We start from the raw sequence: 19116 nt of genomic DNA, 5'->3' as shown, positions 1-19116 counted from the left end.
CCCAAGGCAGGCTGGGTGCCATGTATGATGAGCAGGACCCTCAAAGTAAATGTCATATTTCTTCATTTTTATAATTCACACAAACTCCTCCGTGTTCACTCATACAACATTGATTTGGGATTTTAACAAAAGTGTGTTTGTTTTAAATTGCTGGCCTACTACTAGCTCTGATGGAGACTGCTCTAGCGCACGACCTATGGTGACTGATGCCCTGCAGGTCCCAGCTCTGTTCAGTGAGGTGGAGTGGCCTCTGAAGACCATGACTAGGATCAAGAACTACACACTTTACAGGTGGGTATGACCACCATTCCCTGAGCCATCTTGAGCTTAGGGTGGGAGGCTGTTCTGTAAGACTAGCCATTTATTCAGGAATGCTTTCAACATCCCACACCCAGGACGTTTGGAAAGCAGGCAAAAGTACCTTCAACTTTATAATCCAGTGCTAGCGTTCCAGATTTCCTGCGGGGTGACGAGCACGCTACCCTAAAAAGAGTGCTGTATGTCTTTTGCTTTGTAGCTGTCTCTTGAAAATGTAGTTTTTGGTGTGGAAGTAATCATTGTGGAAGCAGTGCATCACATCTAAATTGTTAGCATTTTTAGCCTGTGTAATTCTGAAGCCCTGGCAGATCACTGGTGATGAATAAAAGTTTCATGATTGAAGTAAATCACCCTCGGCTAGAACACCACCTCTTTGGTTAGATGCTCCTTGTATGTCTGTTCTGGAAAGAATGATACTCTAGGCGGGAACAGTTTCTGAAAGTTGACCTTTAATGGCAGTATATCATAAGGAAGATTCAAAATGGTGGTTCTCCATCACCAAAAGACCGATCACTTAGTAAATCAAAAAAAAGACATTCACAACATTGTCAAACAGCTCACGTTAGGATGACCCCAGGCCTTGTCCATCTGATTTAAAAAAAATATATTGTCTTCACTAGTTTACAACAGAATGCCTTTGTGTAAACATTTCTGTTACTTAATAGCATTTAAAACACATAACTTCTGACATAGAATGCCTTTCACATAGAACGATAGGAAACCGCAAACATTATATCCATAAACCAATCAATAAAAACATAATAATTTGAAACCACAGTTTGACATATTTTGATAAACGTCCTGGAGATTTTTTTTCAAGCAAGGCCTCTGTGAAAGTTAAGTTTAATTGAAGCTGAGAGAAGAGTGTTGTAGACAGTATAGGGCATATCTCGGTCAACTTTCAGAGAGCACCAGTATTGAGTCAGTTATTTTCAGTTTACTTTCGTGTCAAAAGCCCAGTATTTGCAGACAAATATAGAAATACCTTTTATACTGCAAATGCTGTCTTTGACATCATACATTTCATTTTTTTTAAAGGACACTAACGTATTCATAAAACATTTGTCAAGATTCAAAATTAGGCATTTCCACAGAACTTTGAATTAGAGCTGCCTCTATGTTCTATTTTACGGGACACAAAATAGGTTAGCATGTATGTCATTTTTTTAATTGATAACCATTTTATGACTGAGTTCTCAATCACATTCACATTTGAGACTCCTAAATCTAGCTATCTAAAATACAGATAAATATCTATTTATATATTTATATCTATATATCTATATATATATAATGGCCTAGTGGTGCCTTTCTAATGCACACCATCTACGTGTATGCATAAATAAATAAGTGTCGATGAATGGGACCTCTTGTTGATTTTAAATGCTACTTTATGATCCATGAAGTTCATTATAAATTGAGAATAGCGATCAATTTGACAATGTCTCTCTATTGTACATATAAACGCATTAAAGCCACAAAAACGGGGTAACTATTTCTTGTTTCTATATGCTTTGTGATGGTAGTTCCAGAAGTGGTCGCTTAGTCATGCTTTGTCCTAAAAACTGGTCTCAGGTTTTAGATTGTCAAGGGTTTTTGATACTGGGACTAGTGACTTCCACAACAGGTTCACAAGTACATCTCTCTTCTCATTGATGCTGGCCTTAAAAATGTGGATACAACTTGTGAAAATAGAGTTGTGTGTTCCATATCTACAAAACGTTGTGGCCTATATGATATCTCAATTGGCAAAGATGATTTGCATTTCACTCAGGAAGCCTAAAGTGTTATCTTATCTTGTTTCCTACATAGATTAAACTAAAGTTGCACTCTGATTCTTTACATCATTTCAGCTCTTAATGTTGCAGTTTTGTGTTATATCTTATTTTATTTAATTAGATGATGAACTCGGCGGCAATGCATCCTTCAGTGATTGACCAATCTACCAGCTGAGCAAGAAAATAAGCAGCCTTATTCACAAACTCAGCATCACTAGGGACAAGAGTAAACTGCAATAAAGGATAGGAAGAACGTTGAAGGAAACACTAGCTACAGTTGTTGCATGGGACAGTGTACCAGGGTCTGAATAGTGATTGCTGGGTCAACCAAACAGCAGTTACATCCTGTTTTTTAAAAGATAACATAAATTACGAATCCCATTAGACTATATGGTACACTCTTCAATTAAGTTAAAACTATTGTGAAACTTTTCATATTGATGTCATCCAAATACAGTTTTGGTGGTGACCACAAACATGATCTATGCGTGTTACTAATGTCTGTATAAATACATAGCCACTAACAAAATTAGCTATCCCTCTACGTTCATACTTGCAGGTCGACTGAGCAGATGGGTAAAACACCAAATGTGTAGTAGAAATGATATGGGCCCTTCAATTCTTGAGGAAATCTTCCTAAGGCAAGTATAAGAGCTTGCATTGGCAGGATGTTCTGGTGACAATAGAGTGTCTTCGCTGTAAGATAATGTCTTCAAACGTTGTCACCCCAGTGTTATTCACACAATAGACAAATCCTTAAGAGGTGGCTCTTGTTTGCCAAATCTCTTCAAATCCTAGCATTGCTGACTTGACTAGCCTATTCTTTGAGGTAGATACAGTGAATCACAGGGCACTTCAGTCTATAACATGAGGGTAAAGTAGTCAGAAGGAGATAGAAGGCACTTTGTGTTCTCCTCATTAACATCAATTGGTCGCCACAAAGTTTTTTCTTTTTACTACACTTCCAATGGTTGTGAGCTGGCGTTCATTCTAATTCCATTAAGTCTATTGTTTATTAAAGCATGGGTTTATGAAGCATTAAATTCTGATCATTAATGGAAGTTATTTTTTTAATGGTTTGAACAGTGTAAATATTTTGGGATTTGGTCCTCTTTGATTTCTGAACCCCAAGCAATGTGGCCAGCATAATTGACTATGAATATTACAAGTCCAAGTTATAATGACTTATACTTACTTAAATAATATGGAAATGAAAATAACATGAAATGAAAAACTGTACATTTAGGGTATTAGCATTAAAACTACATGTTGCCCCTTGTCTATCGATAAGATCACAAGATATTGGAAGTTAGACATGCGCACTGCTTACATGATTGCTCCATGTCGAGCAATGGACCATGGCTGCAACTTATACCATAGATTATTGAGAGATGACTTTGGTTTACAGGCTAGTCCTGGTTTCAGTGTTTGAAACCCAACGATTTTACAATGTATTCTCTAAGAAGATCCAGCTGTATAGTTCCATGGATCATTTCACATTATAGAACCTCCAGGCTCTTGTCCGGTGTTTGCTGAGGAGCGCAAAATGACCTGGAGCAAGAAAACTCATCTCATTGCAAGAGACACGATTTGTACGCCTTAGTTTAAAGAGTAACAGGCTAAAGATATGCGCCCTCACTGATGTTGATATGGGGCACAAACACCAAAGTTGGCATTTTCACCTACTGTACTGTGCCAGTTTGGTGACCTATAGAAAGGTAGCAAATGTTATGGTTGTCGAAACATCTAACAAATCCAAAATCTCTTTACTCAATGCAACCCAAGTGTTGTAAACAGAACCCACTTCTGTTCTTGTTTTAATCTCCTGTTACTCAATGGTGGGAGTGACAGGGTCAAAAGAAATCTTTCAGACAGTTCATACACTACAAACTATGCCTTCCTTACCATGGCGTGCAGCTCATGGAGGCTCGCATAAGTAGAACGAGAAGCTATCCTGCGCATTTCGAGTTGGGGCATGGTTGTCAATGCAAAGGCATCCTTACACCAGACTGAAGACATGGAAAGCAGAGGCAGAATCAGAAGGCCAGGTAGGCCACAAGAGATCTCTTGAGTCCAGAAAGCTATACTGTATATAAAACAGGGAGTAAACGCAGGATTATACCAAGGGGAAAATGAATATTCTAAAAACGATATAGTGACACTCTTCAGTTAGGCAAGTTTCATTTACAGAGACATGTTGTACATAGCACCATGATGTGGTAACATTTTCCAGTGGCAGCAGCGGGCATCAGCCCTTGATGAGGCTGAGAAACTCCTCTCTTGTTTTGGGATCTTCGCGAAAGACTCCAAGCATGGTACTGGTCACAGTCCTGCTGCCCATTTTCTGCACTCCTCTCATGACCATGCACATGTGCCTGGGGATTGAAATATACGTAGGACATTAAAGAATGAACACAGCATATCGTCATCACAACAATGTACTACAAGCCCAAGATCACCCTTCTGTAGCCCTCTGTTTACAGCCGACACGTTTCACTCTAAAAAGCTTTATCTAGGTTTGATTTTAACAACAACAGAGATTTTGGGCACTTGTGGATAATTATTTGCTTCATTACCTAATAAAAGTGCAACTTCTCATGAGATCCTCAACATTTCTACAAATGCAGATGACCAGGAGCGGCACACCAGGAGCCTGCACAAATATTTTATTGTGCACCAAGATCAATGATACCCATCTTCTGCATACTCTTTCGCAAAGAAAAGTGAATATATTACTAAAAGGAGACCATCTCTCCTGCAGTGTTTGCACTGTACAATGCTGCTGTTGTTAACAGCTAAATACACTTTTGGGCACAAACTTCCCACACGGTGCTTGTGTTCAATTTCAATTTCCAAAAGGAATTAGGGTGACCATATCTTATCCTAATTACATGTTTCATTGCCGAAGACTGACGTTTAAAATATCACAGACATTTCATAATGTGAAATTTCTTTTTCATACGAAGTTACTGCAAATTGCACAGAGCTTAATTTACCAGGCTTTGTAATCATTTACAGCGCTGGGAGCACAGCGGATTGGGCACATGGTCGGAAAGTCTTGTTTGGAAACGAGATCAAAGCCGCCCGAATTCCATGGTCAGAGGGAAAGGAGAGGCAAAGTGCATGTGTGTACAGTGACGTATGCATGCATCTTGTTCGGGTGGAAATGTGTTTTCTATATTTATCTGTCTTCTTCTACACGTCAACGAACGCTGTCACAATTTACGAAAGCTGTGGGCTGTTTCAAGCGCCCCCTTCCTTCAAGATCCCAAAGGAGCGCTACAGCTGCCTTCATCCACCGAAGTCTAAAACGATCTATACATTGAACTTAGCTGACAATATTTTAGACAGCTTGGGCCATTAGGGCTGTGGAGCAGTGTACGCTTTGCTAAAAGTACAAATGCTCATACCTGGAGATTATTCAAGCTAAATACACTATACATGTATGGGTTTGTGGTTTTGTGTCTTTTCCAAGACCGTGGAGACGAGGAGAGTGGGGATGACAGAGGCCTCTGGTCGAAGATGACGTCACAGCATGGCCCCAAACACCTGGATTCAGGTAGAAAGTATGCATGCGCCTGGACTAAAACATGACTACTTAAATAGAAACGCTTTGAAAATCAGGCGCATTACGTTGAGGGCGCGTGGACAGGGCCTTAGGCGGTGCGCTTATCGGTCAAATACAAGACGTCACACCCCACAAGAAGCACAACTTATGCTCGGTATGCGTGTTTTTTCAGACTATTGCGTGCTACAGACCTTATCCACATCTAAATAAAACTGCGTTAACGAACCATTATCTGGCACCCGCAGCTGCTGTACATGAAAACACTCTATTGTTTCGCTAGATGGAGTAAGCAGCTTAACATGCCAATTTCCCGGAGCCACACAGCTAATTAACTGCACATCCGCAGCTGGATGACATGTAACGTCATTATCATTGTGCTTTTCCGGTCACACGTAAGGTGTGCAAACAAAGCTTCCTGATCCTTCAAAATGAGAGTCAGTGAGAGTCCCCCCCACCCCCAATCACACACACAGACAGACACCAGGCTTACATCCAAACTGCCTTAAAGATAATGTAGACCTGAACTTGGCCGATGACTTACGCTGCTTCGATCACCACCGCGACACCCGCAGGCTGCAGGGCTTCGGTAATGGCGACTGCAATCTGCTTGGTCAGCCTCTCTTGAACTGGAAATAAAGAACGGACAATTAATAGTGCCCAGGAGGTCGTGAGCTCACACCTCTGTTTCTGCAAAAGAGCTACAGTCATGTTAGGAGCACGTACACTACATGTATTCCAAGTCAGAGTACCATAGGGAAGTATGTAGCATAAAAGGGTACTGGACAAGTAAGTATATGTATTTATTTTTGTAAAATCAAAAGGTCTTGGCTAATGCCAGACCAGACCTAAAAAGACACAAATACAAACCTTGTAGTCGCCTGCTGAAGACTTCAACGATGCTGAAACAAAAGAGATTGAATTTAGAAACACAGTATGAGATACAGTTCGCTGTGCCACAATCAGACAAAAACGAACAACTTCAAAAAGTTGACATTTTAAATCAAACCAGCAGGGAAGGTATGGCCTTCAGTATAGAGATTAATTATAACACAAACCTCATGTGTACTGAAAAAGTAATGAGCACAGGTTAGGACCATCAGGTATATATTGTCATATCTACTCTTCCATACTAGGTAGCGTGCTGCCCTTTTGTTTCAGGCCTGTTTGAGTAAACCCTTAGCACTAAAAGACAGGAACATATACTATTTGAAGGATTGGATTATCCTGTGTTTAAAGGTAATTTAGGTTGGGATAAATTGTCAACATTTGCCAAGCCGCTTGTGTGCCATGCCAGTCATTTCTTCTGCAGTACAGGTGTCCTGTACTCATATACACCTGCCTCTGGCCCAGGTGAGAAGACATGATTCATAGATGACAGCCTTGACAGCATGGTCCTAACTACCAAGATAACTCCTATTAACAAAGAGGTGGGTAGGAAAAAATCATGAATAAATGAAACTGAGATAATGTGATCACTTCTATTTATTTCTTAACATATTAGATATGGCTACCTTAAACACTATGGGAGTGTAACTAGGAGACAGAGTATGGTACTCACCAAAGATTGTTTTTTTCACTCCTATATGTTCACTCCATGTGTTACACACTTTTTCTAACTCATGATGTAATATCCCTAAATATATTTTTGTGAAATACTGTTATGCAACTCCTTTTCAGTTCCATTACAAAAGCAGCATCAAGCAGACCAACAAATTGAGTATGGTCTACAAAGAAATAAACACATAGAAAAAGGTTCTGAATAGGGTAGAATAAGGTGTGGCATTTACCAAACATGGTAAATACTGGTACCCTGGGTTGAATATCTGCTGTGTGTCATAAATATATCAGATTCCACTTCCCAGACTTTCGCATAACATGCAGATTTGGTATTTATTGCTGTGAAATATGCATGTTTTGGCTTTTTTTCAAAAAGGAAGGTGCAGCAAGAAATCATTCAGGAGAACAAATGAAGTCCGTCAGTCTTCTTTTTTTGCTTTTGTGCAAAAGGAACTTCATCAGGGCTCATAATAAGATGTAGAATGTTCACTATAGCGACCAATATTAAATATCAGTGTACACCCGGTACCCAAGTCCCATATAGGAGAAATGATATCCGATCCAGGCTTCAATTCTTGAGTGTATTAAGAGTATTCAGACACCATCCATATGCTACGTGGAAAACAAAAATACAAAAGTCCCGGAATTGCACTCTCAGATGGGGTGAAGAGTGATTCCATCCCACCTATAGAATTTATACGAGATTGCAAATTCGAAAAACGACATGATAACTGACAGCAAACACTTACTATATGAAACAATTGGGTTTGAAGCGCTCAACCTTGGTCGGCTGTTGTGTGTTTTTCTTTTAACCATGTTTTAGCTTTTTGTCTGGTCTTTTTCCCACTAAATTTCTCTGCGTTTCATCTAACAAAATGCATAAGGGGAAAACAAATGGTGACTCCCTGGCCCCAACTGGGATTAGCCTTGGCTATGGGTACTCAGGTGTGGTGTTGGCCAAAATCCATGTCTTCAGCCAGGATCCCACTGGGCATAGCCAAAGGATGTGCCCATAATGGGTACCATGGTAAGAAATGATTTGCTGAGCATGTCCACAGGCAAAGCAATGAGGTCATTACCTACTGGCACATTTCGTGGATGTGTCAAGTGCATGCAAGCTGAGACCTAGGGATTGTCAAAAACACTTCCTTAGCATCTACCCACTGGGCACAGCCAAAGGTCAATTGCATTATTATGATAAAAAAACAGAACTATTCGCAGAAATCTCTTCACCTTGTAGGATGTTATGATCCAAAATAAAAAAATTGCTGACATTTTATATTGCATCTTCCTTTGTATTTGAACTGACCTAAGACCTAACATCTCTCTTCTAATGATTTACTAAGGTATCTGGGTAGCCAGAAGGTAGATTTACGAAAAGGCAAATACTTTAGGAGCTGCAAATTCAACTTTGTGGGTTGCAGAATGCGAGTTTGAGCTCGTAAAATGATTTACTCACACCTGAAATTACACCATCATGGTGTAAATTTATATGGGAGCAAATCCCCACACAAAGGTGTGTTGTGATTATTTCAAAGTGGAAGCATCCGCAAAAGGTGAGTACCTATAAAGTTTCAAACAAGTATGTGGGTCCTTTAAAACCCTTTTCAAGTACTATCCCACTTGTTAAAGAGTTATAGGTGTACCCCTGTCACAGTCAAAGGAGGGAGAGCACTCCCAATCTGGGAAGGATGAAGTCCAGAGGGAAAAATTATGTCGCTGTGTTGGAAAACCCTAAACAATATGTGCAAATACATTTCTGCATAACATTTATTCAGTCGGAAAAACATTGTTGCTACATTTCTGAATGTGTAAATGTTTATTCATGTTAGTACTTCTGTAAAACCGTGACATTCACAGTTTTATAGGCGAATTCCTGGAATATTTGCAAATTTTCAGATAGCCAGAAATTTGTTTCAGGGGACCAGATTACTGACTTTCTTTCTGAAATCGGCCACAGGTGAGGCTTCACTAGTAATGCGTAATGCAGATAAACCTCTTTGTTGAGCACCCCAATAAATCCCTAACTCACCACATTACTAGAAGTGCACAGCTCTTAAAACACCTGGAAATCTAAAAGTTTAAGGAAGAGGTGCTTCTAAGGAAGATTCTAAGCTGTGATGGAAACCCAACATCTGTAGGTGCAGGACAAGATTCGCGATCATGTCGCCAGTTCAAGAACAAATGACCGCACAACAACATGTTTAGAGATAAACATATCAAAATCATTTTTATCATTTACTTACACGGCAGTCACAAAAACATTTCCAGTGTATATCATTTATATCGAAAATAATGCAAGTATTTTGTTCATTCACGACTCTCCAGAATACCTGAGAAACCCAAACCATGTCACCCAAATCAGAACAAGCATTATTTAGACCTCAAACAGAAACTCCATGTTAATACATATTCTGAGATCGTGTGTTGTGAAGGCATTAAAAAGGATATTTTAAATCCAAGGAGCTTTAATACTTAGTGTTAGAGCAGAAAAATTAATTGCTGATCCTAAGCACCAAAGGACCATTGTTGGAATACGAAAAAAATAAATAGCAGGAACTTAAGCAACTCACCGTGCAAGCTTGCTCAACCCCACCACTTTCTTTGTTGGGATGTAGCCAATGTGAACCTGCAGAACGAAAACACTGACAGTGAATTTTCACAAAAAAAAACTGAGTGTTTTCTAAAACATATGTATAAAATACCAACATGCACTGACAGAGGAAGATAATTTGGTGGTAAATATGTGTATATACATAGTGACGGTATACAATAGTAGAAAAAGCTGTGGGATTTATTTAGCTTAATTCAATGTTTATACATATTTTGCGCCTGGTGTATTTAGGGATATTATTTAACTGAAGCACACACTGTTGCCTAAGAGATACACCATGCTTACCTATGTTATCATCTGCTTGCTGGAATTTGAATGCACTTTAAAACTTCTGAGTGAACAGTAAATAAATAGGGCCCAATTACCAAGGAGAGTAGTAAACATGTACCTGTAATAGGTCTCCTATAGATGAGTGCAGATGAATTACTTTTTGGATTTTACAAACATGTGCAGTAGTAGGCCAGGAAAGCTGCACCAAGCACGTGGAACTATTGATTTTACAACTTCTATCAATGGTTTAAGGCCAGCTTGCATTTTTAAAGAGACCTGGCGTGTTGGTTGATAGTGTGTTGCAATATATTTATTAGGATAGGATGAATAGGTAGAGGATGTAGCCTTACGGCTAGACCGGTCGACCTCAAAGCTGGGGAACATGGTTCGATTCTTGGCAACGATGCTCAACATCCTGTGATTCTGGGCAAACCACTTAATCTGCCTGTGCCTAACAAAAATTAATCTGCCATCTGTAATTAAACTGGTGCTTATGTAAAGCACTCTGATACCCGATGTCCCAAGTCTAGTTCACGCTACATAAAACTCTAAAAAAATGTTTTTTTATATCCGCTTATACATCATTTTAATATTAATTACAATTAGGGATAGGGCGTAATGGGCAGTTATTTCCTCAATCCTGGTTATTGATGTCAGGGGCTTTTTATCACTAAGGAATGTATAATTATTGGGGGTCTGGTCATTCCTGGCCAGATTTCTTCTGTAATTTTCCATCTTGCCCTCATATTTCCATCAGCGTTTTCAGCTTCTTTGATCAGATAAAAGTTAACCTCACTTAATTTCAATTAACTGCTTTTCAGAATTAAGCAGCCACCTTTAATGAGGGCCTAGTTAGGGAGCTTCTCATCAGCCATATAGGGTGCCTTGAAATTCCCTCAACATCTGTTAATTGTTTGAAAACAATGAAGGAAACCGATTACCTTGCCAAAAAACGGTACCAAGTGATGTTCACAAAGCGAAAACATATCGATATCCTTCACAATGACTATCTCGTCATGATCTTCATCAAAGAGAGCATCGTTGAGAATATCTGAAACAGAAAAGAAGAATTTACACCTTACTGTCCCCTTTGTAATCTCTGTCTATTAAAGAATGAGGCTCTTTTTTTAAAAGTTTGAGTTTATTAAAGAAACAAAAGAACAGAACAGATAATGAAGAAATAGGTAAGATAATGAAACCATACATGTCATACAATAAAAAGATAAAATAATAAGGAAATATCAAAGCCTATAAAAATAAATGAGAAATGCAATCAAAACTATGCATATCGAAAAAAACAACGTAAGCATAGCAATATTGTAAAAACTGAAGAAACTATACAATATGTTCAAGCAACAGTAAATAACAATCGGTTAAAGAAAATGATAAAAGGAAATGGGAGAATCAAGGTGATTTTCGTACTTCATCTGAGCCTGTATGGGAGGACGTGGACGAGGGAGCAAATGAGGATAAATAATTTACCAAAGGAAGCCAAAGGATATCTCTTTTAATTGCCAGGGAAATGGGAGAATCATAATTAGTATCGAGTCGGTGATGAAAACCACCAAGAGCGAAATGTAACGTTATCAGCTTGTTTCCAGTTGCAGGTGATAAGATGAAAAGCGATAGCTATCAAAAGATCAATGAGTAAGTAACGGTGTGAGGATTGGGGTAAATAGGAGAAAGAATGAGGCTCTATTCTCACTTAATAATGCTCCTGCCACGCTCCGTGGGCTCTCGGGTGTAATGATCTAAATAACAGCTGCATTTGTCTTGTCATATCTCATTTGCCCTCTCTCACTAATGCTCTTTTGCCATCCAACCCTATATTCAATGCATCGTTAGGTATAGAATTTCGGTTCAAGTTTCCCAATAAATAAATGCTAACATAAAGAAATACTTGCCCAGATAAGGACAGTCAGGCCCATATTTATCATAGTGTTGTGTCGCCCTTGCGCCACACAATGGGGCACAAGGGCGACGCAACACTGAAGTCAGATTTATCAAGCCACGCAAGGCCTCCTTGCATGGCCCTACACGGCTTGATAAATCTGGAGTAGCGCAAGTCAGCGCAAATCGCTACGCTGTGTTACTCTACCCCAGCAAGGCGTTCATTGGGTGAAGCATGGGTGCTCCCACGCAGCCACCGAAGGATTTTGGCGCATTCCCAGACTATCATAAATGTTAAACCTGGAAACGCATCAGAAAAAGGAGAAATATCTTTATTTTGCCTTGTTTTTTCTTCTTTGTATGTGAAAGAGGAAAATGCCTCTGAGGATTGATGTTGTGTAGGAAGGTGTTCCTTCCTGCACAGGGGCTTAGCCTTGGGGAGGGGGAGGTTTGGGAGTTAACCCCCCCCCCCCCCCCCCTCCCCAGTAAATGTATTTTCCAATAGATAGTTGGGTCCAGGTGCTATCTGTATAGGTATGGTGAGATGTCTGTCGGATTCCACCAGAAATTGTTCTATACACACAGACAAAATCGCACACACTCTCGCCATCTATGTTCTGAAAGTCCTCAAAAATATTGGTTATTTTACAAAATATGGTGTTTTCTCGCATATTGCTGCTACCAGTCCACATTCCTTTCCCTTTCCACTGCCCTTTAGACCTCTCACACACCCTGCTTGTCATACACTGTATTTAAACATTATATGCCAGCATGATTGTTGTAAAATCTGAAGCTCACCCCCCCCCCATCTTACTAACCAAGCTAAGCCCCTGTTCCTGCATAAAAACAATTTTATCTACAATGCAGGCACCCTTCAGCCATGACGCAAGGGTGCCTGCGTTGGCACAAGGCAGTACATTATGCGTCAGTACAAAGGACAGGAATGCACAGTATAATGTTAAATACAGCGCCTGCCTACCCTTTCACGCAGCAAGGTGGCTTGCTGCATTACGCTGCGTGAAAGTGTGATAAGTCTGGGCCTTGGTTACAAGATGGGTAACTTTTGCCGCAAGCAGGCGACATCAGGAGGGCAGGATTCTGGCTGAGCCACAGTGAGGATGAATGGGTCACTCAGAGCCAAGACTCATGACTTCCCAGCCCTTGACATGTATCTCATGATCTGGCTGCCCAGTAACATTCTTGACCATTCATTTCTGGGACACTTGCTTATCTATTCTCTATTTAGTGAGGGGCGGAGCATGCCTGCCCGCATCTTCCTTCATGTAATCATGCTGCTTTCCAGACATTCAGCTCGAGCCAACTAACGCCAATCATCTGCTGGTCTTGCTAACTGGGGCGGGGGCCGTCGGAGGCCTCGGCGTTGAAGAGCGCTCTCGAGGCCTGGCTGTGCCCGGCGCCCCATCTGGAAGCAGTAGCTGTGCGTGTTTAAGTGCGCGGCGCGTGCATTTCGAGCTGCGACACACAGGAGGCCGGAAATTGGAAGCATTTGGGCTTTTATCTCTCGGGCCCCTTTGAGCATCTGTGTTATTGCCTCTTCTTCGCGGGGGGCGGGGCTATTTGTGATGCAATACTACGGTCACCGCTCTCAAGAGCAGTCTTCATGACGCCACAAGGCACTCACTATACTTTCTGCCCAGTGTTAACTGTTACTAAACATACGAATTGCTACGAGACTGACGTCACTCTAGAAAAGCTTAAGACAGGCATGTTCACCTATATGAGGCCCCCCCTGCTCGTGCTTGAATCTCATAGACTCCGGACGGTTCAGTTTGAATGTTTGTAGAGTCTCACACGTGATAATAGACTAATGCTATCAGGGCGTGTGTTACTGGTACAGACCTCGGATTTACCGTTCACCACAAGCTTAATTCTGTCTTGAGTCTCACTAAATTAATGCAAGTAAGTAACACGTATGGGCGTCAGGGGATGAAATGCAAGTTCAGCCAGGTTCACGTCTAAATCCAGTGGTTTTCCAGTTACACACAAATCTCTGTAGTCGGCACTAAAACCACACCTGAGCACACATTGCAATGCAATAGAAACAGAATCAATATGCGCGTTCTTAATATGCATGGTCTTTTGAGTTTTGCTCTTCTAGGACATGAAATTTCAAATGTGAAGAAAGAGGAAAAAAACAGTAGAAACATTAGAAACAGAGGGGGTTATTTACAAGCGCCTTGCACTTTAAACGTGACGTAGAGGCGGCACAAGGGACGTAAATAACCCCCATAGTGTTCACAACATGTAAACAGCGTTCGTAGAACGCCTTTAGCGTGAACCCCCAGACTTGAATCCGGTTATCCCTGAATCGTTGTCACTTGGTGATGAGTTCGATTCCCCTCCCATCCACGGCCTCCTCAGGACCCCATAGACAGGGCCGGTTCTAGGATTTTTGGGGTCCTGGGCAGAAAGGGAATGTGTGAGGCCCCTCTAAATTGCAGAGACATGACGCATTCAGGGCTGTTTGAATCTGAATATATGCCCCTGCTCCTGAAGCTGCAACCCCTCCCTCTCAGTCACCTTCAAGCACCTAACAGCTCATCAAGGGCTGAAGGTGTGAGGGTTGCCATCCCGCTGTGCCTCTGCATGGGTGGAGGTGGGGGTGTGGAGGCCTAATTGCTGGACAAACATGAGGAATGTGTCTTTTGCAACTGGGAATGGGGGGCCTGCCCTCCATTTCCCCTTGCCACAGCATAGTAGTGAGGCCCAGGGAGGGGGTGGGCCTCCTAAGGTGGTGCAATTTGCACTGCGTCATCTTTCATGCCGTAGTCTGACTGGCGCACTGGTGCTGGGCCCCAAGTTGGAGGGCTGACTACGGGGCCCTGGGCAGCTGCCCACACTGCCCATGCCTACCGCCGGCCCTGCCCATAAGGTTGGCGGTCTAACTTACCGTTCCGGCCTCCTGGGTCTCCTCAGACCAGAGGGAGATGGGGAAACTAAGGTGGTGCAGTGCTTTCACCAACCACCTTTTCCTCTGTCATTGCTGGTCCCTACAGACCCACTCTGAGGGGAGACAAAGCTGCACTGTCAATCAGCTGTCACAGAGCCATCAGTGTGGTGCCAGCTCTCCGGAGAGTGCAACTTTCGGCTTGGAGTGCACAGAGGGTGGTGGGTCTGGGTGGGTAAAGAGCAGGGCTTATTTTTTTAAGTTTGGGTAGGAGGTAGGTGGCAGGAGACCAGGTAGTGATTTTTTTATTTAGGAACAGGGAGGGTATCTCAACAGCGGTGGAAGTAGGTGACAAGAGGCCTGGTTTTGTTTTTTTTATTAACCTTTTTTCAAATACATGTGTATGGTTCCCCATTGTCCCTCTGTCCCTGCATACAGGGGTGGCTCTAGGCTCATGGCGGCCCTGGGCAGGGAGCGTAGGTAGGGGGCCCCAGGAGGAACGCAGGCGCGGAGGCCAGTGAAGAGGGTGGGGTCAGGGTGTTTGGAAGTGGAACAGAGCAGGAGGCCGCCAAATCCCTGCCAGGGGCACCACGCAAATATGTATCCATCCTCAGAGGATTATTATATTAAGGATATATATTGGCGTGGCGGCCCCTGGTGTTTGCACATGCCTAAGGCCGCCCCTGCTGCATATATGTTGAAAGGAGGGGCAGATAATTTGCAGGGACCATATGCAATATAAAATTACAGATGGGGAATATGTAATTAACAAGGATGTTATACGACTCAAGTTCTGATTGACATCACAGACATCTCAAACTTTGCTGGTGCCTAAGTGATATCATTCAGAATCCCTCTGTGAATAAAATTCCAGCTATTCCCAGTCACCTATCTATAATTGTGTGTGTCAGGTACGGCTTTCTCTAAGAGCCACTAGCTTCAATACCAGATTCTAAATCTGATTATTCACTGTTATGATGCAGCCACAACAGTGGCACAAATGGTTGTTTCCCACTGTTGCTACATCAAAAATGACCCCCAGGCTGCTATGGCAGGGCTCTCTAAGAGCCCGTCAGTTGAGCTCTCTCTGATGGAGAACAGAAAGCACAGTTTGAGACAGGATAAGTCGGCAGGAGACCTTTCTTTTCTTCACATTTGTGACAGGGAGGATATAATATGTTGTTTATGGCTCCCCTATTACTTCTCTTCCTCTCCATACCAGTTGAAAGCACAGACAGATGATTCTACATAGCATAAAATTACAGATGGGTAAAAAGTGACCAAAGAGGATGGCTTTTAACCTTGGGGTTCTGAGAGACATCATAAGCAACTAGAGCTTTTCTCACGTTGTCTAGGTGATGCTACTCAGAATCCCTTGGTGTAATACGTGCCTGTCGTTTACTGTTACCCGTCTATAAATCTTTATATTTCACATTATGTTCTGATTACACAAAACAAAGCTCTCTCTTGTTTTTTTTTAGCCCAGCTCATTTGTGTCAACAGTGAAGGTCAAGTTCTACTTCAAAAGGTAATCCTCCTCTGGTCGGCATAACTCTGCGCCCTTGTGCCGGGATCTGTCAGAAGTTATTAGTGTACATCCGCCAAGAGAGCCTTTTGAAACTGCAGAGGTCTCAAGAGGTCACTGGGCAGCTTCGCACATGGCCATGCGCTCTCGCATCATATACTTCTGACAGGAGCCAAGCTTGCTCTCTCTGAAGGAATTTCTGACTATATAAAACTGACATTCATGATGGAGCGGTACCTCTACTGAAGATGTCTCGAAATCCTCTGCTTTATTTATTTACATGTTTACACCTGTGTGGAAATCTCAGCTGGCCAGTTACAAATGGAGTTTAGTGGATCTAACTGTAGCGTACCGAGTATGTTTCCAAGGATCATGACAACTCCCAAGTGATAGTAAGTTGATAGTAAGTTGAGTGATATATATGTTGTGTTTCTAACAAAATAATTCAAATAATTAAAAACACACCATACCAGTTGCTATGTTATTTTATGTTAGTCTAATTTATAAAGCGTACAAATCCCCCTGGAAGAAGTATCTCTATGATGCCCAAATCATAAACAGATAATCCAAAACTATTAAGTCACAAACAGCTCTGTCTTGAGAAGTTTCTGAATTTAAAATGATCAGTACATTGACGTAAGTGGTATGGAAGATCATTCCAAGACAATACTATCTACGAATACCCAAGAAGAACCTTTGGGGAAGTAGAGACGAAGCGTCCTGGAGTGGGGAAGGCGCTAGAACATCAACTGAAGGCCTTTGCTTGCATGCCTCATGGATCTGGATACACATGGATACGGGCAAGACAGAAGTATCTACTACCCTCCTCCACCTCATGAGTAAAAGTTAAATCTCCTTTCATTAAAGGAGCTCCTTTAATTTTACATCAGTTGGGCAGTGGGATAACCAGGGACATATTTACTAACAATTCATGCAACACCGACAAAAAGAAAAGTTGCTGCACTGTGTTGCGTGAAATGGAGAGATCAGAAATTCGCGATTTCTACTAAGATATGTCACACTTCTGGTCCATCCTTGCTTCTGCTCCCTCCTTGCGCTGACCCACTTAAAGCTGCCTAGCACCAATGCAGGCACCCAGGGGGCTTGCGGCAAGGGTGCCTGCGTTATGATCAGGAATGTTGTTGTGCAGGAAGGAGTACCTTCCTGCACCAAAACAATCCTTAAAGATATTTTCCTTTTTCTATGTCTGATGCTGAATGCATCACACATAGAAAAAGGATGTACCGAAGAGAAATAAAGATATTTCTCCTGGTTATGCCTGGGCCTGGGAGGTACACCAATTTGGGTCAATCAGAGGTTTATTAACTTTAATAAATCTGGGATTGCATCACAATCCATGGGGGAATGGTTGGGAACACCCACGCTCCACCCATGGAACGCATCCCTAACGCAGAGTGATGCAAGACTGCACTATGCAGTACATTACTTTGTATTTATGAAACCACACCAAGCCACGCAAAGTGGCTTTTTGCGTGTCTTAGTAAATCCAAAAGAAGGCCTTGCATGGCCTTGCAATGACTGGCTTCAAGCAACGACAATGCAAGTGCATAGTAAATCTGGACCCTAGTACATAAACCCTGCAGCTCCCAACCACCCCCACCAGCTGGGACGTCAGGCTTGAGACTGCGAGACCACAGTCCTTTGGCCTTTGCATCTTGTACTGTGAGCTCAGGAGCCATACCTGGTCTCTGCCACTAGGTGTGCGCCTCTTGGACGTTACCTCATGTGGTGAATGTGGTAAACAGCCCTCACAATGAAGCCGTCACCCTGCATGCAATTACAACACGGTTGTTACAACAACCGCGTTGCAACAACGCATACCATTACCCCGCAAGTCAAAACGACAACTTGCGGAGGAGGGAGAAGGTGTTGGATTTAAAATCCAACTCCTTCTCTACTGTCCGCACAGACTAGAGTTGGAATAGTAAACTATACAATTCCAACATCCAGCGCCCCCCTCTGCAAGTCGTCGTTTCGACTTGCAGGGTAATTGTATGCGTTGTAATGTCTGCGTTGTAATTGTATACGGAGTGAAGGCATTTGTGAAAAGGAGGCATATTCGTGAATGTGTATGTGTTAGTGGACATATACGTCAGACACTGTTTAGTTCCACTGTGAGGTGCTTGTGAAATTGCAGCCGACATGATGTCAGAGAGGCCTGCATCAGTATGGCACCGTCTACAGGTAATCAGGAGAAGAGCCTCTGAGCAGAAGGGAAATTATAAGAGCATTCAACACTGAACCCCAAGCCCCCACTTCAGAACCAGGGGGATGGGCTTAGAAAAAACTCAACTAACTAATGACTTCGAGTCACACCTCTTTATTACAGTGCAGACTTTCCCATCCAAAACAAACCCAGAGACAAACATTCTGTTTAACAAGTCTATCACCGATCCTTCGTCCACGGCAGCAATACAGACCTTGCCTCTAAACTTTATTTACTTCACACGCACTTTTTTTGTTTCATGTTACACGTGTAGGGAAAAAAACCCAGAAAGAAACCATTTGCCTTCTGAATACATTAATTTGCTCGCATTTTAAAGTACATCAATTACACGATGTAACTTAGAGAATGGAAACAATTGTTAAAACATTATTTATTTCGGGACTTCCTAAAAAGATATACATATACGTCTGGTATCGCTGGGCTAACGCACACAAGTGTGC

General features: G+C 42.0%; 1 protein-coding gene across 1 annotated transcript in view; it reads right to left on the bottom strand.

The window, feature by feature from the left end:
• Positions 1–747: 747 nt before the first annotated feature.
• Positions 748–19116, bottom strand: part of LOC147709203 (GTP cyclohydrolase 1-like) — a 38430-nt gene continuing 20061 nt past the window's right edge. The window contains exons 2-6 of the mRNA XM_086927779.1: positions 11047–11156; positions 9795–9850; positions 6532–6563; positions 6206–6290; positions 748–4471 (exon numbers count right to left, since the gene is read on the bottom strand). Of these exons, the coding sequence (XP_086783905.1) occupies positions 4345–4471; positions 6206–6290; positions 6532–6563; positions 9795–9850; positions 11047–11156 (410 nt within the window). The 3' untranslated portion in view covers positions 748–4344. The remainder of the gene's footprint in view (positions 4472–6205; positions 6291–6531; positions 6564–9794; positions 9851–11046; positions 11157–19116) is intronic.

This window comes from Lissotriton vulgaris, chromosome 6 (assembly GCF_964263255.1).
Source record: "Lissotriton vulgaris chromosome 6, aLisVul1.2, whole genome shotgun sequence".
NCBI classification, from domain to species: domain Eukaryota; kingdom Metazoa; phylum Chordata; class Amphibia; order Caudata; family Salamandridae; genus Lissotriton; species Lissotriton vulgaris.
Note: the sequence above shows the minus strand (reverse complement) of the source record. Positions and strands in the feature narration are given on the sequence as shown.